The 24,337-nt window shown below is 49.4% G+C and overlaps 1 protein-coding gene across 1 annotated transcript; it reads left to right on the forward strand.

Annotated features, from left to right (window-relative positions):
- Positions 1-2,365: 2,365 nt before the first annotated feature.
- LOC123092063 (cell division control protein 48 homolog E-like) lies at positions 2,366-15,443 on the forward strand. The gene is made up of 2 exons (XM_044513738.1): positions 2,366-3,352; positions 13,978-15,443. Exons 1-2 carry the CDS (start codon positions 2,425-2,427, stop codon positions 15,441-15,443), a joined length of 2,394 nt encoding a protein of 797 aa, XP_044369673.1. The 5' UTR covers positions 2,366-2,424.
- Positions 15,444-24,337: the final 8,894 nt, after the last annotated feature.

Raw genomic sequence — 24,337 nt, forward strand, 5'->3', positions numbered from 1 at the left:
CTTGACAAAGCACTATATGGATTAAAGCAAGCTCCAAGGGCATGGTATTCTTGCCTCTGTCATAAAATGCTGGCACTTGGGCTTGTTCCATCAAAATCTGACACCTCATTGTTTATTTACAACAAGTCCAACACATGCATTTTTTTCTCATCTATGTTGATGATATTATTGTGATAAGCTCATCTAATGAAGCAATCACAAGACTGTTAAAAGATTTGGGTGCAGATTTTGCCTTGAAGGATCTTTGATGGCTTGCATTTTTTTTGGAATTGAGGTGAAGAGACACAAGGAAGGACTTCATCTCTCTTAGGAAAAGTATGCAACTGATCTGGTAAAAAAGACTGGCTTGCAAGGTTGTAAACCCTCACCCACTCCTTTATCCAGCTCAGAAAAATTATCTCTTACAGAATGGACACTCTTGAATTAAGAGGATAGCACAAAATACAGAAGTTTAGTAGGGGCATTACAATATCTCACCCTTACTAGACATGACATTTCCTTTGCTGTTAACAAAGTATGTCAGTTCCTTCATGCACCCACAACTGTTCACTTGACAGCTGCAAAACGTATAGTCAGATACGTCAAAAACACTCTGGGCATTGGTTTAAATTTCAGAAAATCACCCTCTACTCTTGTCAGTGCCTTCTCTGACTCTGATTTAGCAGGATGCCTGGATGACAGACGATCAACTGGTGGGTTTGCAGTATTTTTTGGACCTAACCTAATATCATGGTGTGCATGAAAACACGCTACTGTCTCCCGATCAAGCACAGAAGCAAAGTATAAAACATTAGCAAATGCTACAACAGAGATAATATGGGTTCAGTCCATATTGAAGGAGCTTGGTGTGAAAAATACACAAATCCCATGTCTATGGTGTGACAATCTTGGTGCCACTTATCTTTCTGCAAATCCAGTGTTTCAAGCCAGGACAAAGCATATAGAAATTGATTTTCATTTTGTCAGAGAAAGGGTTGCTCAGAAGCAACTTGACATTCGTTTTGTGCACTCCAGATATCAAGTTGCAGATGGATTCACAAAGGCTTTGCCTGTACAAAGTTTTGAAGACTTCAAGCATAATCTCAACTTGACCAAGTTATGATTAAGGGAGGGTGTCAAACACACATGCGCATACATGTAACGTGACAGGAGAGATCTTCGTTGGTAGTTAGTTCAGGAGGTTCAGGAGGTAGTTTAGGCGTATCATCTTATTATCTGTTGTAACTAAGGTCTATCTCCTCCTTATCTTTCTCCTCAAGATGTACCTTTGATCCTCTCCAACGGAATGTATGTGCTATCAGGGTTATTGCGCCCATGCTATATAACATGCAGCATGTCCCCTCATACGAGGTAAGAAGTTTCCGCCTATCGCACAAAATAGACCACTTCGGTTGAATGTGAAGAAGCCCAGAACAATAATAGTTGTTGCGAGGGTATGCTATCTCTCTCTGAATTTTGTGATCAGTATTGGCCAAAGTTTATCGAGTTCCTAATTTTTTTAGGGGAGGTTCCTAACTTCATTTTGTTTCATCGGGGAAAATACATTGAGGTAGGTAAAGAAATATTAGATATTAGCAATGTCCTATTTCGATAAATTTGGATGTTGAAAAAAGTCCACTTTTGACTAAATTTTGCATGAACAACAAATGTATTTTTGCACATACTATTCTAATTAAACTTGAACATGAACTATTTTTTTCTTCCGTTGCAACGCACGGGCATATGTGCTCCATCCGTAAGAAATTTAAGAGCATTTAGATCACTACAGAGGGTGTACTACTGGAACGTGACAACGTTTTAATAGCTATTCCTTCTGAAAAGTTAGCATCGAAAATCACTGTAAACAGCTTCAACATCATGTGACATGCCTACGCTACAGAATCTATCAACTTCTGCCTCCAGTATAATAAATAACAGTGTTCAGATAATTAGCGTCACAATAATGACCGACGGTAAAGGCGAGCAAGCTTCAGTTAACTGTTAAATTTGTCGGACGGTAAACAGAGGAGCTGAGAGTCGACGTGAGCCGTTGATCTGGCGAGCTTGAATTGGAGCCGTTCATCGAATCTTTCTCTTCCCTGCACCGTTTCTTCAGTCCGTGTCGCTGTCGTTTTCTTCAGTTATCTTTAGGTTCAGATTAGTAGCACCGAGTCCTCCTCAATCGTCCGTCTCCTACCTGGAGTGGACTCTCGTTCACTTCCATGGCCAGAGAAGATCCACTCTGCCGGGACGCCGGATCAACTCGGACTATACAATTCCGACACCAACACCCCCTACTCCAGTAACAGGGAGGAAGATGCTATAAAGGCCTGCCGATCCCCTCAACTTCCTCCTCACATCGCACTACGAGATCAAGGATCCAAGGATCGTTTACCCACTTTCCAAGGAAAACAATCGAATCGAGACAAACTCGCGTCTCATCCCATGGCAAGCCAGGGCGATGCAAGCGGGAAGAAGGACTACTCCACGGCGATCCTGGAGAGGAAGAAGTCGCCGAACCGGCTGGTGGTCGACGAGGCGACCAACAACGAGAACTCCACCGTCGCCCTGCACCCGGACACCATGGACAACCTCGACCTCTTCCGTGGCGACACCGTCCTGCTCAAGGGCAAGAAGCGGAAGGACACGGTCTGCATTCTACTCCCAGACGACACGTGCGACAAGACCAAGGTCCGGATGAACAAGGTCGTTAGGAAGAACCTGAGGGTCTGGCTCGGTGACGTCGTCTCCGTCCATCAGTGCCCGGATGTCAAATACGGGAAGCGCGTCCACGTACTCCCAATCGATGACACCGTCGAAGGGATCGCCGGAAACCTGTTCGACGCCTTCCTGAGACCCTACTTCCTCGAGGCCTATCGTCCCCTCAGGAAAGGAGACCTGTTCCTGGTGAGAGGCGACATGACGAGCGTGGATTTCAAGGTCGTGGAGACCGACCCCGCGGAGTACTGCATCGTCGCGTCAGACACGAAGATATTCTGTGACGGCGAGCCTGTCAAGCGGGAGGATGAGGAGAGGCTCGACGATGTCGGCTACGATGATGTCGGTGGGGTCAGGAAGCAGATGGCCCAGATCAGAGAGCTGGTTGAGCTCCCACTGCACCACCCCCAGCTGTTCAAGTGCATCGGTGTGAAGCCTCCAAAGGGCATCTTGCTGTATGGGCCACCTGGGACCGGCAAGACCCTCATTGCCAGAGCTGTGGCCAATGAAACAGGGGCCTTCTTCTTCATGATCAATGGCCCGGAGATCATGTCAAAGATGGCCGGAGAGAGCGAGAGCAACCTCAGGAAGGCATTTGAAGAGGCCGAGAAGAATGCGCCGGCCATCATCTTCATCGATGAGATCGATTCCTATAGCAACCAGACCTCAAACAGTTCTCTGTGCTCAGGTGTCATCCCTGGATCAGTAATGCTAACACCACATAGTACTTGAAGGATTTATAACAGAGTAGCAATCACACGCTTATTACATCGAATGTATCAAGAGAGAACTTATTAAAATAAATATGGCTTAAGGCCATCTAATAACGATAACAGCGGAAGACTTGGAAGATAAGCGAGTCCATCAACTCCAACGGCATCACTGAGTATAGAACCACGACCTAAAGGCACCTTACTCGTTGTCTGAAAAGTCTGTAACATGAAACGTTACAGCCCGAAAACGGGTCAGCACATGGAATATGCTGGCAATGTAACACATAGAGAAATATGATGAAATAAGCTATACTACATGCATATTTGGCTGGTGAAAAGCTCTATGGTTACATTTTTGCGTAAAGCCAATTTTTCCCTACTGCAAAGGAATAAATTTATTTAACTATTATGGTGGTTGTTAAACATTGAGAATGGTTGACAACATTCTCAATCCCAATTAAGCATCATCATTAAACCCAACAAAATTAATTAAAGTAACATGATGAGATTCACATGATATCCAAGTACTAGATACTCTAGATGTCCATAACCGGGGACACGACTAACCATGATTAGTTTGTTACACTCTGCAGAGGTTTGCACACTTTTCCCCACATGACTCGATCTCCTCCGTTTGATTTCTCGCACTTCATGGTGTTAGAGAAACGGATGACAGAGACATAGTCTTTCAGAAGCGCTAGCACCTTACGATGGGTAGACCGTACCAACCTACATCCCCTACATCTGCTAGTCTACCACTGTAAGAGTTCGCCCGACTTAGTCAACTATGCTAGAGCCCATAATAGCATGTGGCTGCACACGGAAGTTTCTAGCATGAATAATCTTATGATCCCTTTGAGCCTGGGTGGCGGTCCAAAAACAAACAGGCAATCCTGGAATACCCAGGTACCTCAATCCACCCAAATGTGTATTAAAGTTGCCACCTTAAATAAACCATTAAATTAACAATCTCACATCTGTCATGGATACACTCACCCAATCCACGTCTACTAGCATAGCATGGTATAATAAGCAAACGTAGAAGTAACTCACAAAGGTTTGAAAATAAAACAGATAATAGGTACTACCTCAACTACTTCCCAAAACCCACAAATTAATTAGATCCTAATCATGCAATGTTTGAGGATTGATCTAATGCATAAAAACTGGGTATGAGAAAGGAATGATCAAAGTGTTACTTGCCTTGCTGATGATCCGCGAAACCTAGAGACTCGAAATAACAGGCGGCGCACTCCGGGTATTCTATCGCAGACAAACAAACAAGCATACAATAAGTACTCATCTAATGCACAGGTAAAACTCAAGTAAGAGATCTAACCAGAAAGTTCAACTTAAGAACTCCGGTTTGCAAAAGAAAACAAATCGAACGAAGATACGAAAGTCAAACGGCGAAGAAAACAAGTTTTACTAATCTGGATTTAAGTCAATTTTTACAGTAGCAAAAACTTGTTCAAGTTGGTTATTCGGAAAGAGGGTTTCGAGACGAAACTCCAGGCGCTTGAATCACCTGATTCCGATAAACGAGCGAAAAGTTATACCAGAACGAAAATCGGATCAGAAATCGCGATCAGAAAATCGCGGATTAAATCCGAGAAAAAGAAAAACGACGAACAGCTTAACGAACGAACGTTCGTTAACTGGATCTAAACGACGAACACGTTCGTTAAAACGAATGAATGAGCGAACGCTCGCTATTTAACCGAACCAAAAAAACCGATCTAATAAAAAAACGGAAACTAAAAAAAAATCAGCGAAAAACCGAACGGTTTTTCGAGAAAACCGGCGGCGCGGAAATCGAGGCACCTCGGGCGGTGGGCGGCGAGGCGGCGGGCGGCGGCTCCGGCAAGGTCGGCGGCTCCGGCGGCGGCGGCTGGCAGCGGCGGTGCGGGTGGCGGCGGCGGCGCGGGGCTCGAGGCGGCGGCGCGGCTAGGGTTTGGGCGGCGGTGGGCTGGCGGGGCGGGCTGGCGGCTCGGGGCGGCGCTTTATATAGGCTGCCCCCGGGTGGAGTCCTGCTCGGGTACGGCCCGTAGGTCGGTTTGTTTTTTTTAAATAATTTCATGTAGAAAATCAAACGAAAGAAATACTAAACGGACTCCAAAAATCCCGAAATAAATTTTCCCCGGCTTCTAAAATCAAGCCGGGCAAGATGAACATTTATTTGGGGCCTAAATGCAATTTTGGAAAATGCATATTTTTCCTAAATTCAAATAAAATAACGAAAAACTCCGAAATAAAATCCTATTTGATTTTATTATTAAATCCTCAATATTTCTTTATTTTGGGAAAGTCATTTTATTCCCTCTCTCATATTTTTGTAATAGAAATAATTGATGATAAAATAAATCAAATCAAATGATCCTATTCCCAAAATTTGAGAAAACTCAAATATGAAAATAACGAAATCCCCAACTCTCTCCGTGGGTCCTTGAGTTGCGTAGAATTTCTAGGATCAAAACCAAAAGCAAATAAAATATGATATGCATGGATGATCTAATGTATAACATTCCAAATTGAAAATTTGGGATGTTACAAACCTACCCCCCTTAAGATGAATCTCGCCCTCGAGATTCGGGTTGGCTAGAAAATAGGTGAGGGTGGTCCTTGAGCAAATCTTCCTCTCGTTCCCAAGTGGCTTCGTCCTTCGAGTGGTGGCTCCACTGAACCTTACAGAACTTGATAACCTTGCTGCGGGTGACTCTGCTGGCAAACTCGAGAATCTTAACTGGTTTCTCCTCATAGGTCAAATTGTTATCCAACTGAATTGCTTCCAACGGCACTGTGTCTCTCAATGGCATGTCAGCCATCTCTGCGTGGCACTTCTTCAACTGAGAAACATGGAACACATCGTGAATACCTGACAATCCCTCGAGTAATTCCAACTTGTAAGCAACTTCTCCCATATGTTCCAAAACATGATATGGTCCTACAAATCGGGGCGCTAGCTTTCCTTTAACTCCAATTCGCTTAACTCCTCGAAGCGGGGATACTCGAAGATAAACTCTGTCTCCAACTTCATATTCTGTTTCCTTGTGTTTTGAATCCGCGTAGCTCTTCTGCCTGGACTGGGCTACCTTGAGCCTTTCGTGAATTAACTTCACCTTCTGTTTAGACTCCTTAATCAAATCAGGTCCAAACAACTGGCGGTCTCCAACCTCGTCCCATGACAACGGTGTCCTGCACCTCCTTCCGTACAAGGCTTCGAAAGGGGCCATTTTCAAACTGGTTTGATAGCTGTTGTTGTAAGAAAACTCTGCATATGGCAAATTGTCATCGCAACTTGATCCATAATCTAGCGCACAAGCTCTCAGCATATCCTCCAAAATCTGGTTGACTCTCTCGGTCTATCCATCTGTCTGTGGATGAAAAGCTGTACTAAACTCTAGCCTGGTACCCAAAGTCTCGTGCAACTGCTTCCAGAACTTTGAAGTAAACTGGGTTCCTCTATCTGATACGATACTCCTCGGAACTCCATGCAAACAGACGATCCTGTTCATGTATATCTTGGCCAACTTAGCACTAGTGTAAGTGGTCTTTACTGGGATGAAATGTGCTACCTTCGTCAACCGATCAACTACAACCCAAATTGAGTCATAGCCGGAACGAGTCCTTGGTAATCCTGTGATAAAATCCATGCCTAACTTATCCCACTTCCATTCGGGTATCGGCAATGGCTGTAGCAATCCTACTGGCTTTTGATGCTCTGCTTTTACTCTTTGACATACATCGCAAACTGCTACGTACTCCGCAATGTCTTTCTTCATTCCGGTCCACCAGAATGTATCCTTCAAATCCAAATGCATCTTGGTATTTCCTGGGTGAATTGAATACGGGTGAATCATGTGCTTCTTGCAGAATCAACTTCCTAATCTCCAGGTCGTTGGGCACATATACACGGTCTTCAAACCATAGGGTATCGTGTTCATCCTCATGAAATCCCTTAGCTTTTCCCTGGCTCATCTTCTCCTTAATGGAAGCAACTTCCTTATCTGTCCTTTGAGCTTCATTTTATCCATCAAGGTGGACTGAATTTCCAATGCTGCTACATAGCCTCTCGGAACTATTTCCAAACATAGCTCCCGGAACTCCTCGGCTAATTCTTTTGGTAAACCTTCGGTCATTAGGGTGTTGACATGGCTCTTACGGCTCAACGCGTCTGCTACAATGTTAGCCTTCCCGGGGTGATAATGCAATCTCATATCGTAATCTTTAATAAGCTCCAACCATCTCCTCTGCCTGAGATTCAACTCCTTTTGCGTGAAGATGTACTTTAAACTCTTGTGATCGGTGTACACCTCACAGTGATTTCCAACGAGAAAATGTCTCCACGTTTTCAATGCATGTACTACAGCTGCTAACTCCAAATCATGCGTGGCATAATTCAATTCGTGAGGTTTTAGTTGTCGTGAAGCGTATGAAACAACTCTTCCCTCCTGCATGAGCACTGCTCCAAGTCCTCGATGTGAAGCGTCGCAATACACGTCATAATCCTTGGTCTGATCTGGCAGAATTAACACTGGTGAGGTAACCAAACGTTTCTTCAACTCCTGGAAACTAGCCTCACACTCCTCAGTCCATATGAACTTGGTATCCTTCTTCAACAATTCCGTCATAGGCTTCGCAATTCTCGAGAAATTCTCAATGAATCTTCAGTAGTATCCTGCGAGTCCAAGGAAACTCCGAATCTCTCCAACTGTTGTTGGTACTTCCCAGTTTGTCACAGTGGCAACTTTAGTGGGGTCTACTGCTATTCCTTCTCCGGATATAACATGTCCGAGAAATCCAACTTCCTTCAACCAAAACTCACACTTGCTGAACTTGGCGTACAACTGATGTTCTCTAAGCTTCTCGAGTACCAAACACAAGTGCTCCTTATGTTCTTCTTCATTCTTTGAGTAGACCAAAATATTGTCAATGAATACCACGACGAACTTATCCAAAAACTCCATAAACACCTTGTTTATCATGTTCATAAAATAGGCCGGGGCGTTAGTTAGACCAAATGACATAACGGTATACTCATACAACCCGTACCTGGTGGTAAAAGCCGTCTTAGGTATATCCTACTCTCGAATCTTCAACTGATGATATCTTGATCGCAAATCAATCTTGGAAAACACCTTTGCTCCTTGCAAGCGGTTAAACAGATCATTGATCATCGGCAACGGGTATTTGTTCTTAATGGTCACTTCATTCAATCCTCGATAATCAACAACCATTCTTAATGATCCATCCTTCTCCTCCACTAGAAGTACTGGCGATCCCAAAGGTGAAGAACTTGGGCGGATAAAACCTTTGTCCAACAACTCCTTAATCTGTTTCTTAATTTCCTCCAAATCTTGGGATGGCATCCTATATGGTCTCTTAGATATTGGCCCAGTGCCTGGCAGTAGTTCAATCAGAAACTCAATGTCTCTGTCCGGTGGCATGCCTGGCAACTCTTTAAGAAAAACATCCGGGAAATCCCTTACCACTGGTACTTCCTCCTGCACAACTCCTGATAAGGAATTTACATGTGCCCTCCTCGGCTCATGCCGTGATATACTTGATCCTCCTTCCTTTTGGGGTGGTAAGCAAAATCGACTTACTGGCGCAATCTATGTTCCCTCCATACTCCGATAACCAATCCATGCCTAATATCACATCCAATCCTTGCGATTCCAGAACTATTAGGTCCGAGGGAAAAACATAGTGTCCAATCCTTAATGGTAATCGATCACACCATATACTAGCCATGTATTCTGCTACGGGTGAGGTTACTAGCATGGGTGACCTAAGGGCTTGGGTTGGTAATTTATACTTATCCACAAATCCCCTTGATATGTATGAATGCGATGCACCAGTATCAAAAAGAACAACTGCAGTAAATGTCTTAACCAAAAACTTACCTATTACTGCGTCTGGATGAGCTTCAACCTCCTCCAGGGTAACGTGGTTCACCTGTCCCCTGTTGAAAGGGTTCGGCTTCTTGCCTGAGCTTCCATTGCCGTTACCATTTTGGGATTCTGGACATTCATTTGCATAATGCCCAGTCTTACGACACTTAAAACAAGTGATATGGCTCAGGTCTACCTTGGATGGTGTTGACGGGTTGGTGCGGTTTTGTCCATTGTTTCCTCCATTCCCGTTTCCATTCTTTGTGCCATTATGATTGTGTGAGCTACCTCCTCCATGAGTATGCTGAAATTGCCCTCCCGGTTTAGGGGTAAGACGGGGCTTTTGTTGGGCTCCAGAGTTATACTTCCCCTGTCCATACTTCCGCTTGCGGTTTTCAATCTGTTGCTGCTTCCCTTCAATCATAAGAGCATGATCTACCAACTCCTGGTAGTTGTTGAAATTTTCCACCATCAACTGCATGCTCAGCTCATCATTCAGCCCTTCCAGAAACTTCTCCTGCTTAGCCGCACCCGTAGCAATGTCATCTGGGGCATAACATTCTAGTTTGCTAAAGTCATCCACATACTGGCCAACTGTCCGTCCTCCTTGGCGCAAGTTGCGAAACTCACGCTTCTTCATGGCCATAGCTCCTGCTAAAACATGGGCAGTACGGAATGCCTGCTGAAACTGATCCCATGTGACAGTGTCTACAGGATAAGCGGCTGTAAAATTCTCCCACCATGCCGCTGCGGGTCCATCAAGCTGGTGTGCGGCAAATTGCACCTTCTCCGCATCTGTGCAACCTGCAGTGGTCAACTCCCTCCCTGTGTTGCGGAGCCAATCATCTGCTACTATCGGCTCGGTGCTACTAGAGAACACCGGCGGATTCAGCCTAAGAAAACGGGTTAAATGATCAACAGGTGGTGGCGGTGGTGGATTGTTGTTGTTATTTCCCTGATTCTGATTCTGGACTAATATCTGCATCAATGCATTCTGCTGCTAGATCAATTGGGTGAGCTCCGGTGAAATCCATTGTCACGTCTCGGAGGCATATGAGGGTTTAGAAAAGATGAGAATTAAGAACAGAATGAGGTCTAAAGAGAAAGCACTAACCAATTGCACATGAGGCAAATGCACACAAAATCACTTCATTCAATCAAACAAGGGCATACAATCGGTCTAGAACTATCGCAAAAGTGTGTGGACTATACTAGATACATGGTGGAACACTACTACTGTTATGGTAGTCGACTAGAAAACCTGCTCCATTGAAGACTCCATGATATCTGCTCCAGCTTCATCAACATAATCATCATCACTATCATCTGGGTCCGAGTCGGTGTCGTCAATGATGATGTAGTTCTCTGGGCATGTGAAATCTTCGTCTTCTCCTTCTGTCGCAGGAAATCCCATAAAGACTTTCAGCTTCTTCTTCAGATCATCGCTCTTCTCAACTAGTGTTGCTATTTCCTCCTCGTATCCATCACGTGTAGACTTGAGTTCTTCCTCCAGTTCCGTGATTTTGGCCATGGCCTTCTTTAGATCCATCATCCCTGTGCACATTTGGTTCTCCTGGCGTCGGATGTGCTGGTTCAACTCCTGGATGAAAGCTGCAATTGAGCGGTCCTTCCGGGTGCTGATCATCTCCCATTTCTCATCTCGGCGCCCACAAATCTGGTAGATAGTATCCTTAAGTTCCTTATGATAGACTTCTCCAGTACGTCCCATGGAAATGTGGGCTGCCATGCTCTTTCCTAGGTTCCAGGTTGGTGCATCAAAGGAAAACTCTATGGTCTCAGTGACGGGCATGAAGGTCCTTCCTGGAATTTGAACTTGAATCTTCCAACGCTCCTCTTCAGGTAAAGTGGCGTTGTAGGTTCCGGTGAAGCTTGGTACTCCGATCTTCAAGTACTTGGTGACTTCCTTCAGGTGTCGTCCAAAGGGTGTATCTTCATCCGGTTGCATGAACTTGTTCCTTGCATCCGCCATCCTAAAGAATAGAAAGGATGAGGAGTCAGAAAATGAGAAGAGAGTAGCATTCTAGGGCTTTTGCTTAGTGGTCGTGTCCTACAGTCAGCGTCTGCTCTGATACCATCTTTGTAGCGACCAGACCTCAAACAGTCTGATCTCTGTGCTCAGGTGTCATCCCTAGATCAGTAATGTTGACACCACACAATACTTGAAGGATTTATAACAGAGTAGCAATCACACACTTATTACATTGAATGTCTCAAGAGAGAACTTATTAAAATAAATATGGCTTAGGGCCATCTAATAACGATAACAGCGGAAGACTTGGAAGATAAGCGAGTCCATCAACTCCAACGGCATCACTGAGTATAGAACCAGGACCTAAAGGCACCTTACTCGTCGTCTGGAAAGTCTGCAACATGAAACGTTGCAGCCCGAAAACGGGTCAGCACATGGAATATGCTGGCAATGTAACACATAGAGAAATACGATGGAATAAGCTATACTACATGCATATTTGGCTGGTGGAAAGCTCTATGGTTACAGTTTTGTGTAAAGCCAATTTTTCCCTACTGCAAAGAAATAAATTTATTTAACTATCATGGTGGTTGTTAAACATTGAGAATGGTTGACAGCATTCTCAATCCCAATTAAGCATCATCATTAAACCCAACAAAATTAATTAAAGTAACATGATGAGATTCACATGATATCCAAGTACTAGATACTCTAGATGTACATAACCGGGGACACGGCTAACCATGATTAGTTTGTTACACTCTGCAGAGGTTTGCGCACTTTTCCCCACATGACTCGATCTCCTCCGTTTGATTTCTCGCACTTCATAGTGTTAGAGAAACGGATGACCTAGACATAGTCTTTCAGAAGTGCTAGCACCTTACGATGGGTAGACCGTACCAACCTACATCCCCTACATCTTCTAGTCTACCACTGTAAGAGTTCGCACGACTTAGTCAACTATGCTAGAGCCCATAATAGCATGTGGCTGCACACGTAAGTTTCTAGCATGAATAATCTTATGATCCCTTTGAGCCTGGGTGGCGGTCCAAAAACAAACAGGCAATCCTGGAATACCCAGGTACCTCAATCCACCCAGATGTGTATTAAAGTTGCCACCTTAAATAAACCATTAAATTAACAATCTCACATCTGTCATGGATACACTCACCCAATCTACGTCTACTAGCATAGCATGGTATAATAAGCAAACGTAGAAGTAACTCACAAAGGTTTGAAAATAAAACAGGTAATAGGTACTACCTCAACTACTTCCCAAAACCCACAAATTAATTAGATCCTAATCATGCAATGTTTGAGGATTGATCTAATGCATAAAAACTGGGTATGAGAAAGGAATGATCAAAGTGTTACTTGCCTTGCTGATGATCCGCGAAACCTAGAGATTCGAAATAACAGGCGGCGCACTCTGGGTATTCTATCGCAGACAAACAAACAAGCATACAATAAGTACTCATCTAATGCACAGGTAAAACTCAAGTAAGAGATCTAACCAGAAAGTTCAACTTAAGAACTCCATTTGCAAAAGAAAACAAATCGAACGAAGATACGAAAGTCAAACGGCGAAGAAAACAACTTCGTTTTACTAATCTGGATCTAAGTCAATTTTTACAGTAGCAAAAACTTGTTCAAGTTGGTAATTTGGAAAGAGGGTTTCGAGGCGAAACTCCAGGCGCTTGAATCACCTGATTCCGATAAACGAGGGAAAAGTTATACCAGAACGAAAATCGGATCAGAAACCGCGATCAGAAAATCGCGGATTAAATCCGAGAAAAAGAAAAACGACGAACAGCTTAACGAACGAACGTTCGTTAACTGGATCTAAACGACGAACACGTTCGTTAAAACGAACGAACGAGCGAACGCTCGCTATTTAACCGAACCAAAAAAACTGATCTAATAAAAAAACGGAAACAAAAAAAACCGGCGAAAAACAGAACGGTTTTTCGAGAAAACCGGCGGCGCGGAAATCGAGGCACCTCGGGCGGCGGCGGCTGACGGCGGCGCGCGGGTGGCGGCGGCGGCGCGGGGATCAAGGCGGCGGCGCGGCTAGGGTTTGGGCGGCGGTGGGCTGGCAGGGCGGGCTGGCAGCTCGGGCGGCGCTTTATATAGGCTGCCCCCAGGCGGAGTCCCGCTCGTGTACGGCCCGTAGGTCGGTTCGTTTTTTTTAAATAACTTCGCGTAGAAAATCAAACGAAAGAAATACTAAACGGACTCCAAAAATCCCGAAATAAATTTTCCCCGACTTCTAAAATCAAGCCGGGCAAGATGAACATTTATTTGGGGCGAAAATGCAATTTTGGAAAACGCATATTTTTCCTAAATTCAAATAAAATAACGAAAAACTCCGAAATAAAATCCTATTTGATTTTATTATTAAATCCTCAATATTTCTTTATTTTGGGAAAGTCATTTTATTCCCTCTCTCATATTTTTGTAATAGAAATAATTGATGATAAAATAAATAAAATCAAATGATCCTATTCCAAAATTTGAGAAAACTCAAATATGAAAATAACAAAATCCCCAACTCTCTCCGTGGGTCCTTGAGTTGCGTAGAATTTCTAGGATCAAAACCAAAAGCAAAAAAAAATATGATATGCATGGATGGTCTAATGTATAACATTCCAAATTAAAAATTTGGGATGTTACAATTCCATAGCCACAAAGAGAGACAAGACCAACGGAGAAGTCGAAAGGCGTATCGTCTCGCAGCTGCTCACTCTCATGGATGGCCTCAAAGCCCGTGCACATGTTATTGACATGGGTGCTACCAACCGCCCGAACATCATCGACCCTGCTCTCAGAAGGTTTGGCAGGTTTGACCGGGAGATCGACATTGGAGTCCCCGATGAAGTTGGGCGGCTTGAGGTTCTCCGGATTCACACCAAAAACATGAAGCTAGCTGAAGATGTTGAACTAGAGCATGTCTCAAGGGACACTCATGGGTATGTCGGCGCTGATCTCGCCGCCCTTTGTACCGAGGCTGCTCTCCAGTGCATTCGCGAGAAGATGGATGTTATCGACCTCGAGGATGACACCATTGATGCTGAGATACTGAATTCTATGGCTGTCATGAATGACCATTTCAAGATTGCACTGGGCACAAGCAACCCTTCCGCTCTTCATGAAACTGTCGTGGAAGTTCCAAATGTCTCTTGGGAAGACGTTGGTGGTCTGGAGGGTGTCAAAAGGGAGCTGCAGGAGACCGTCCAGTATCCGGTGGAATACCCAGAGAAGTTTGAGAAGTTTGGCATGTCTCCCTCCAAAGGTGTTCTGTTCTACGGCCCTCCGGGCTGCGGCAAGACCTTGTTGGCCAAGGCGATTGCTAACGAGTGCCAGGCTAACTTCATCAGCATCAAAGGACCGGAGCTGCTTACCATGTGGTTTGGTGAGAGCGACGCCAATGTGCGTGAGATTTTCGACAAGGCCAGGGGGTCGGCACCATGTGTCCTCTTCTTCGATGAGCTCGACTCGATTGCCACGCAGAGAGGAAGCAGTGTAGGCGATGCCGCTGATAGGGTGCTGAATCAGCTTCTCACCAAGATGGACGGAATGAATGCCAAGAAAACCGTGTTCATCATCGGTGCCACCAACAGGCCAGACATCATAGACCCTACCTTGCTGAGGCCTGGGCGCCTTTATCAGCTTATCTACATTCCTCTCCCCGACATTGAATCCAGGCTCCAGATCTTCAGGGCCTGCCTTAGGAAGTCTCCTGTGGCCAAGGATGTCGACCTGAATGCGCTCGCCAAATACACACAAGGGTTCAGCGGCGCGGACATCACGGAAATCTGCCAGCGTGCGTGCAAATATGCCATCAGAGAAAACATTGAGAAGGACATGGAAAAGGAGAGGCGACTGAAGGAAAACCCTGAAGCCATGGAGGAAGACGAGATGGATGAGATCAAGGCTGCTCACTTCGAGGAGAGCATGAGGTATGCACGCCGGAGTGTGACCGATGCTGATATTCGCAAATACCATACCTTTGCTCAGACACTGCAGCAGTCCCGTGGTATTGGCAGCGAGTTCCGGTTCCCTGACCAGCCGGCGGCGGGTGCTACAGCTGCGGCCAATCCTTTCGCGGCCGCTGCCACTGCAGCTGAAGTAGATGATTTGTACAGTTAAATCATGTGTTGTCTCTTGAACTTACTGTATTATATTAGGAGTATGCATCTGTAAGAGATAGGAAGATCATGTAACTATATTTTTACGTGCAGTGTTGTGATGTGTATATACGCTAAAGTTTGAAGATTGTATCCTCCACCTAAAAGAAAGAAAAAAGCATTTCCTCTCGACTCCTATTCCAGTTTGTGTGCCAAGGATATATCCATTGGCCTGTGGTAAAGCTCTGTTGTTCTGTACATGCCCTATCAAAGGGTAATAGCAATTTAGCATTATACGCGATGCCATTTTTCTCTTTGAAATGTACTAATTCGATTCCTTCTCCTACCTAATAAATCTTCTGTCATATAATGCTAAATAAAACTTCTGTCGTACTACACATTTTGTTGTTGCAAATGATTACCTCTACTGAGAAGTAAGAAATACCCCAGCCTCTCTCAATGTTGGCAAATTAGTTCAGCATTACCTAAAAGTCTCTACAATGCTCGAGTATCAAATTTTTGGATTCTCTGAAAAAGTAACCAAAATAATTTGCAAGGCAGTAGATTATTCATGTTGGTATTAATTAGTTAGTTATTCACATAAGATCCTTTGGTATCTGCTGTTGCATCAGCGGAAGAAGACGATGATTTATACTACAGTTGAATTTTCTGTTCTGCCATGAACTTACTCTTAAGAAACACAAACCTCTGATGACCTATTGTCTAGTGTCCACGAGTAGAGTCCAATCAGTGTGCCAGGTATTGGCATGTGGTAATTGTTGTCCCTGTAGATAGTACCTTTGCTGCTCCCTTAGGACATCTCCAGCCGCGCCCCCAGGAAGGCCTCCCCAGACGATTTTTTCGCGCCGGCGCCAAAAAAACGGCCCAGTCGCGCCCCCAGGAGCCCAATTTTCGCCGGCTTGGGCCGAAAACAGCGCCGGTGGACCCAGCCCAAACCCGGCACGCTGGGGGGGCGCCCGGGGGCGCCGGGGCGAGCTGTTTTGGCGCGAAAAAGACGCGGGCCAGCTGCGTCAGCGACTCGGCGCCTCGTCTTCCCCCAACGGCCTCGGTTCCCGCGGGGAATCAATGGCAAGGCTGCCGCCGGTTAGCCTTGCCATTGATTCCTCACGGGCGGCGCTTCACGGGACGGCGCGCCGACGCCTCCCCTCCCTCGCACGCGTACACATGGGCGCGGCCCGGCTATAAAAGCCGGCGCCCTCCACTCGCCTGTGCCCACACCAGCCCCGCCCCTCGCCGCCGTCCAGCCCCTCCCTCTCCCTGCCTCTCCCGAGCGCCGCCGCCCAACCTCTCCCGAGCCCGCCTAGCCCCGCCGTCGCCATGGCAAAGCGCTTCCCCGGAGACGAGGCGGCGGCCAACGGCTTCGGCCGCCGTTCGCTCCGCGAACAGGAGTCCTGGCTCCTGTTCCAGGCGAACATCCCGGCGTCGCCGGACATGCGCGCCGAGCCGACGGGGTGGAGACTCAGCGCCGGGGGAGTGCCCATTCCCCCGTTGCCCGACGCCGTGGCGAAGCCGAAGTACTTCGCCGAGGAGGTCGAGATTGTGCGCGCGTCCCTCACCGACGCCCAACTCTCCCTCCCACAGTACGCCGCCGACAACCACGCGGCCTGGGCGGCGTATTTCGAGCGCCGCTAGCAGCAGCGATTCGCGTCCACCAATGGCGCGCCGGTGGTCGGCGGCCGGCAGAACAGCGAGGGGCGCCACCTCTGGTGGGGCATCCCCGACCGCACACTCGAGGGCATGCTCACGTACCTCGAGGGCGGAAACGACCCGCCGTTGGCGTACCCCCCGGCGCAGCACCGACGCGTCGGGCCATGGGCGCCAAGGAGGTTCGGGTCCTCCTCCTCCTCTTCCTCCTCCCGATCCTCATCGCACTCCTCCGACACTCTGGCCCTGCTCGGCATCAAGGCCGAGCCCGCGGCGGAGTCGCTGCTTGGCCGGCGCACTTGCAGCGCATGCATCGTCATCAACGAGGGCGGCCGGCGCGCCTCCTCCTCGTCGGCTCCTCCGCGCTTCGTCAAGCCAAAGACGGAGCCGGGGCTGGCGCCGGTGAAGACGGAGCCGGGGCTGGCGCCGGTGAAGGCGGAGTTCGACGATGACGACGCAGCCCTAGAATGGGCGCGCCAGGACTCCATTGCGATGGAGAAGGCGCGCCGGGAGAAGGCGAAGGAGCGCCAGTGCGCCGCCCTGCGCTGCTTCGAGGAGCGCCGACGCGGCCGCGATGAAGACGGGGTCGTCGTCCTATGCGACAGTGGCAACGACGATGACGACGCACCGCCGCCAGTCCGCCATGGCGACGCTGGGTCCAGCAGGGGCGCCCGCGTCAAGGAGGAGAAGGCCGACGACGACGATGGCGGCGACGACTTCAGCCCCTTTCTTTTTTAGATTAGGTTAATGTAATGAAAATGCGCGAATGTCACCGAAATTTGCCATGTTTAGCCGAAATTTAACTACTTTTTTATCATAACTTCGCGAACGACCCTTTTTTAATACGCGCATGGGGGCGGCCCTGGGGGCCGAGGGCTGGGGAGCGACTCGCCCCCAGGGCCATTTTTTGCACCGGCTCACCCCCAGGCAGCGCTTTTAGACGCCCCCTGGGGGGCCAATGGCTGGAGATGCCCTTAGATGCTCAGTATTGGCCTGTTGCACATGTTATTCTTATGTCACTTCTCCAAAGCGGCTTGGTTTTCACATCCTTGGTACATCAGAACTGAAATGTTAGCTGCCACACATCAAACTATACCCAATATGATACAGTATTTGCTTTCTTCCAATCACCCTCACATTTCAACTATTAATCTCTATACTTTTCTCTGGTGTTTATGGAAAGTGAGAAATGACTATTTATTTAATTGCAAGAACATTAAGCCAGAGCAAGTTTTTGTTGTGTACAATGCTGTTATGCAGGACACAGACACTTCACTGATGAAGGAGTTACATGTTCATGATTCAACTTGGAAGGGACATCACGGTCAGCCAGAACAGCTAAAGCTTTCTACTGTTCTTACTTCTCAGTCTACAATAGATTTTCCAGGTACACACATATACTCAGATGCAACTTGGTCGTTGGAGCAGGACAAGCTGCAGCAAAGGCGGGTATAGGTGTTTTTCTACAAATTAACGGGCAACATACCGACCATCTATACATCTCTGCTGTGTCGCCACCAGTAGCATCAGCTTTGCAGGCAGAAGCTTATGGACTGCTGTTGGCGGTGAAGATTGCAGCTCAACTACATGTGCAGGATCCGAAGTTTTTGACAGACTCTGAAGTGCTTGCCTCAGCGGTTGTACAACCTAATATTAGTAAAGCAGGTCCGTGGGCTATCCGGCCAATCTTAGCTTCTATCCAGACCACGCCTTCATTTCATCCATATAGAATACTCAAAGTGCACAGAAGTCTGAATTTCAAGGCACACCATCAGGCTAGACTTGCTGTCAAAGTGCAAGATAAACCTTTTAGCTCTACTTGCCTACATTCAGATCAAGGTTTAGGTACTAATTTGGAACGATGTCCTACCTGTAATGAGCTATCAGCAATGAGTGCTCAGCCACTCGAGTTGCTATTTGTAAAGTGTGCTTAATGCCATATTAATGAAATCCTTCTGTTAAAAAAAACATTGCTCCACCATTTCTGATGTGTGGGTGGGATGACCATGCTCTCAAGCTTTAACTTTGGAAGGACTTTTACCCCAGCTGTGATGGATTTTTGGTATGAGGTAGAGCAGATTGCCTCCAGCATTAACAAGGTCAAGGGCATGGCTGCCCAAAAATATCTGGCAATATACCGACAGCGGATTTACTCAACCAGCCCACTCTAGAAAAATTATTAAATACATGCTCCTTCAGAAGTTGAGATTTTCCTCTGGCTAGTAAGTAGTATCTCATAACAAAATGATGGCCATGAACAATCTGAGAAGGGGAAAAATGAATAAAGTAGCAGAGGATCGTGCCTTCTGTTCAGAAAAAGAAATTGTGCATCTATCACCTACAAACCTTTTCCTATTTCTGTCGTTCCTACATTCCTACGGCATTTTATCCTCTATTCCAAACAGGGCCTTAGATATGTTTTCTCTGCTAGCTTACATTCAAATAGTTGTGCTATCTGATCGGCCTATTAACCAACTGTGTTGCTGAAAACTCCCATCCATGACTTTTTCTGTATCTCCACAATTTGGTGCTTGTTTTGCTGTCATCCTGATTGTTCCACCAGACCAGAAAGGGTGACCGGACCTGGCGCCATGTTCTATCCAGTTTCTAGTTTGAATTCCTCTAGATCTTGGGTGTGATGTGACCTGTAAAGGCCATCGAGTTTTGGATGCAAGTGGCAATGAAGGAAATGGAGAGAAAAATAGACTATGGGTGTGATTTTTGCTTGTTTTCTGGCGGAGGGCTTACATCGCCCTCAAGCAGCGCTTGTGCTTTACTCTCTACATTTTTGCTTGTTATCTGATTGATGCTTTGCACAACACATTGTATCCTTGTCCGTTCTATTTGTTGCTTTTTAAGTCGTTGAAATTTTATTTTGGCCGGTAGATGACTTTGTTAATTCAAAGTTGGGTCTTGAACCTTAGTTCTAGTAGAAAATAAAACAAACAAATGCATATTACAATAGATAATCAACGCAAAATACTATGAACTGCCTAGGTCTAGAGCTTGCAAACAGGAAAGTGCCAAAATGCGCACCGTCGCTGTTATGACCGGCCGGACCTACAGCCGTAGGAGGCCCACCGGCCAAGCTTAGCCCGCAAGTTATCTTAGTTTTATTTCACGTTATGGTTATATAAACAGATTGTAAGACTATTTTGAGATTTAAGACACCGCTGGAAAACAATCAGGCGCGCTCCCGCGGGCGGCCCGGGAGCGAACCCTAGCCGCCGCCAGCGCAGGCCCCTCCGGCCCCTCCTCCCCTCGCCGCCACCGGCGGACGTCGCCGGGCGAAGCCTGTGCGGCTCGGCGGCGGCGGGGCCCTTCCCTCCTCCAGCTCGAGCAGGGGTGGCGCGTGTCGTTCGTTCGGGCGGGGACTCGGCGCGGCGCTCACGCGGGTGCGCGCGCCGGTGAGGGTTGACGTGTTCGGGACAGTGTGGCGAGGGCGCGCAAGGTGCTACGTGGGCGCGTTAGGTTTCCAGCGGTGTAGATCGGACGCTGGGTCAGGAATCGCGGTGGGGGAGGCTCGGCTCCTTGTGGCGCGGTGCAGGCGGCGTGTGACGGATCTGAGGTTGCGCCTCCGGCGGGTGGCGGCCACGGGAGCGTCGTCGGCAGGCCCTAGGGCTGCGGCCTGGTGGTTTCTGCCCGACGAGTTTGGGTGGGGTTGCGGTCCCCCCTCCTGCCTCCTGGATCTCCGTCACCATGGTTCTGGCTGCGTTGGCTGCGGGCGGCGGAGGGGACGTCAGGGCAGCGGCCTTGGTCCGGGCTCCGGCGTGGTCGGCGGCGCCCGATCCAGATCTGAAGGCCTCCATCTACTTCAACTAGGGCTGCCTCCAATGGTCCTGCTTTGGGCGGCCTTTGTCGCCGGAGTTGTACCTGTTTGGCGGCTGGAGGTGGGAGGTGGCTCCGGAGAAATCCGAGGGCACCGTACCCTTCTTGAAGGCGCCGTCCAGGTTGCCTCCTTCCCCTCTTCCTTCCACCCAACTCGTATGCCGGGCGAAAGCCCAAATCATTGCCGGATCGAGCGACAGCGGCGCTTCGGGCGTCGTCGCCCTCTTGGGGGTGTCGTTCGTGGTGAGCTTGGGATGGATGTGATGCTTTGATTGCTTGGCGGCGGTTGGAGGCATTGTCGGAGTTCGTCTGGTGGCGGTGCGTTGGCGCTCTACCGCCTATGTGCTCAGCCTCGGAGTCCTTCTTCCACGGTGCTTGGTCTTCAGCAGCCCCGCCGGAGTCGGCGGAGCGGTGCTTCATCCTGCTCATTGATGGCGGCGTATCTCGGCGGCGTGGCGCAGTGGAGATTCGGCGTTCGATGTGTAACGATGGACTCGCGCAGGAGGACGAAGCTGTCTGGTGTCGTGGTGACGTTGATGGCTGAGTGGGCAGACAAGGTAGAAGTCTCAATATTTGCTCTGAAGATGGACCTGTGGAAGATGGCGGCGACGACACACGAGTGCGTCAGACCGGTTTGTAACCCAGACCCGGTATGTGGCTCGGCTGGGGCTTCCGGCTTTTGATGTTAGGCTTAGGTGAGTGGTCTGGGTAGTGGCCCAGCTAGCACCCCTTCATCATTCTGATGTTAGGCTTAGATGAGTGGTCTGGATAGTGGCCCAGCTAGCATGCCTTCATCATTTGGATAGGAGTAGCGGCATATGTTGCCAAGATGGCGAATTCAGGCATATTATTGTAATACTTTGTAAGGTCCTTGAGAATAATCAATAAAGTGGCCGCATGCATCTCCCAGATGCAGAGGCCGGGGGTCATCCTCCTTTTCTAAAAAAAGCAATAAGACTATTCTGTTGCCCGGCTCCCAGAGGAGCCGGAAACCCTAAACCCTAGCCACCACTTGCCTTCGGCGCCACCGCCGCCGACGCAAGGACGGCGCCTCGCCGCCGGCCGCCGCGCTCCAGCCCACGCTCACCTCCCTCCTTCCCATACCACCTACGCCCCAGACCCGGTAGGCCTCTAGGTTCTACCAATTTGGTATCCAGAGACTCCGGTTCGATCATGTCTTCTCCATCACCCACGCTCCCGCTGCCTGCCAGCACCACCGCCTCGCTGTCCGCCCCCCCCGATGACCACCAATGGAGCTCCGACGATGCCGGGGCCGAGCACCACCGCAGGTGCCCCAACACCGCCGGCCCCAGTCAGCCCCGCGCCACCGCCGACCGCCGTCTTCACGCTGGACCAGATGACCACCGCGCTGCAGCATCTTCTGACGGCAGTCCAGGGCCTCCAGCTGCACATGGCGAGGCCCTACGCACCACCGTCGGCTGCGCCGATCGCTGCCTACGGCCATCCCGCGCTGTCGTGGCCGTCACAGGGCGCCGCCGCGGGTGGCGGCCTCCCGCTACTGCAGTTTCCGGTGGGCCACCCCAGCGGGCCTCCATCGTCGCTACTGCTTCCTCATCAACAACCGACCACGGCCCTCTCTGGCCGCAGTGGCCAACCACGGCAACAGCAGCCCTCATTGCACCCGCCCACACTCCACCGCCGCCGATGCAACCTCCAGCGCCACCCCTGGCTAGCTCGGGGGCGCCCTCGCAGGCCGGCCTGCCCATCAACCAGGTCTGGTTCCCGCCCTCTCCGTTGCCAATACCGGCGTGGGCGGCTGGGTCTTCGCGATCGGCGGTCTACACCGCGGTGTCCGAACAGCCGACCCTGTTCCTGCAGTTTGGCGGGCCATCTGGCTCCACAGGTCGCTACCCGGAGTATCCCAACCAGGCGCCACCGGCCACCCTGCTCCGCTCCTCCGAGCCAGTTCGACACGGCGCTCCGGCACAGACACCGCCGCGGTTCGCCAAAATCGACATCGCCACCTATGACGGCACGGAGGACCCCCTCAACTGGCTCAACCAGTGCGACTAGTTCTTTCGCGGGCAGCGCACCCTCGCATCGGAGCGTACCTGGCTCGCCTCCTACCACCTCCGCGGCGCGGCACAGACATGGTATTACGCCGTCGAGCAGGACGAGGGTGGCATGCCCCCTTGGGAGCGCTTCCGCGAGCTCTGCCTCCTTCGCTTTGGGCCTCCGGTTCGCGGGAGCCGCTTGGCGGAGCTCGGTCGCCTTCCCTTCACCTCCACGGTGCAGGACTTCACCGACCACTTCCAGGCCCTGGCGTGCCATGCTTCGGGCGTGACAGTGCAGTAGCGGGCCGGCCTCTTCATCGATGGCCTTCCGGATCACATCCGCATGGACGTGGAGCTTCGCGGACCTCAGGATCTCCAAACGGCCATGTACTATGCCCGCGCCTTCGAGTGTTGCGCCTAGGCTATGAAGTAGGCAGCCCCGGGTCGAGGAGGTCGATAGGCCGCCCGACAGGCCCTGGCGCCGGGCCGACCAACCCCGGCCGCTCCGACGACTACCACCCTGGCCGCGACGCGGCCCTTCCGTCGGCTCTCTCCGGTGGAGCAGATGGAGCGGCGGCGCCAGGGTCTCTGCTTTAACTGCGATGAGCCCTATACCCCGAGCCATGTCTGCCCGCGCCTCTTCTACTTGGAGACGGACGACTACATCAAGGAGGACACCCTGGCCGACGGGGCCGATGCACTGCCACCTCCAGCGGCTGCGGAGGCCGCACCCGCTGCCGCCCCAGCGACGACACTCGTGGTCTCTCTCCATGCGCTCGCCGGCATCCGCGATGAGCGAACCATGCTTTTGCTGGTGATGATCCATGGCGAGCGCTTGGTGGCCTTGGTGGATACAGGCTCCACCCATAACTTCCTGCCCGAGGCTACCATGCGTCGCTTATCGCTTTAGCCGACAGGCGGGGAGCAGCTCCGGGTCACGGTGGCCAACGGCGATCATCTCCGGTGCCATGGGCTCGCATGAAACATGCCCATCACCATCGGCGATGAACACTTCTCCATAACATGTGTGGGCATTGACTTGGGCTATTTCGACTTCATCCTTGGCGTCGACTTTCTGCGGACCCTCGGTCCCATCCTTTGGGACTTCGACGCCCTCACGATGACATTCTGGCGACTGGGCCGCCGCATTTGGTGGGAACGCATTAGGGGCACCTCCCAGGTGGCGCCGCAACTCCAGCTGGCCGTGGCTTCTTCCGAGGACGAGCACCCACTGTTGGATCACCTTCTGCAGTAGCACGACGACCTCTTCACCGAGCCACAAGGCCTTCCACTAGCCCGGGCATACGATCACCGTATTCACCTTCTGCCAGGCTCAGCACCGGTGGCAGTTCGTCCTTACCGCTACCCACAGCTGCAGAAGGACGAGTTGGAGCGGCAGTGCGCACTG

This window comes from Triticum aestivum, chromosome 1B (assembly GCF_018294505.1).
Source record: "Triticum aestivum cultivar Chinese Spring chromosome 1B, IWGSC CS RefSeq v2.1, whole genome shotgun sequence".
In the NCBI taxonomy this organism is placed as follows: Eukaryota; Viridiplantae; Streptophyta; class Magnoliopsida; order Poales; family Poaceae; genus Triticum; species Triticum aestivum.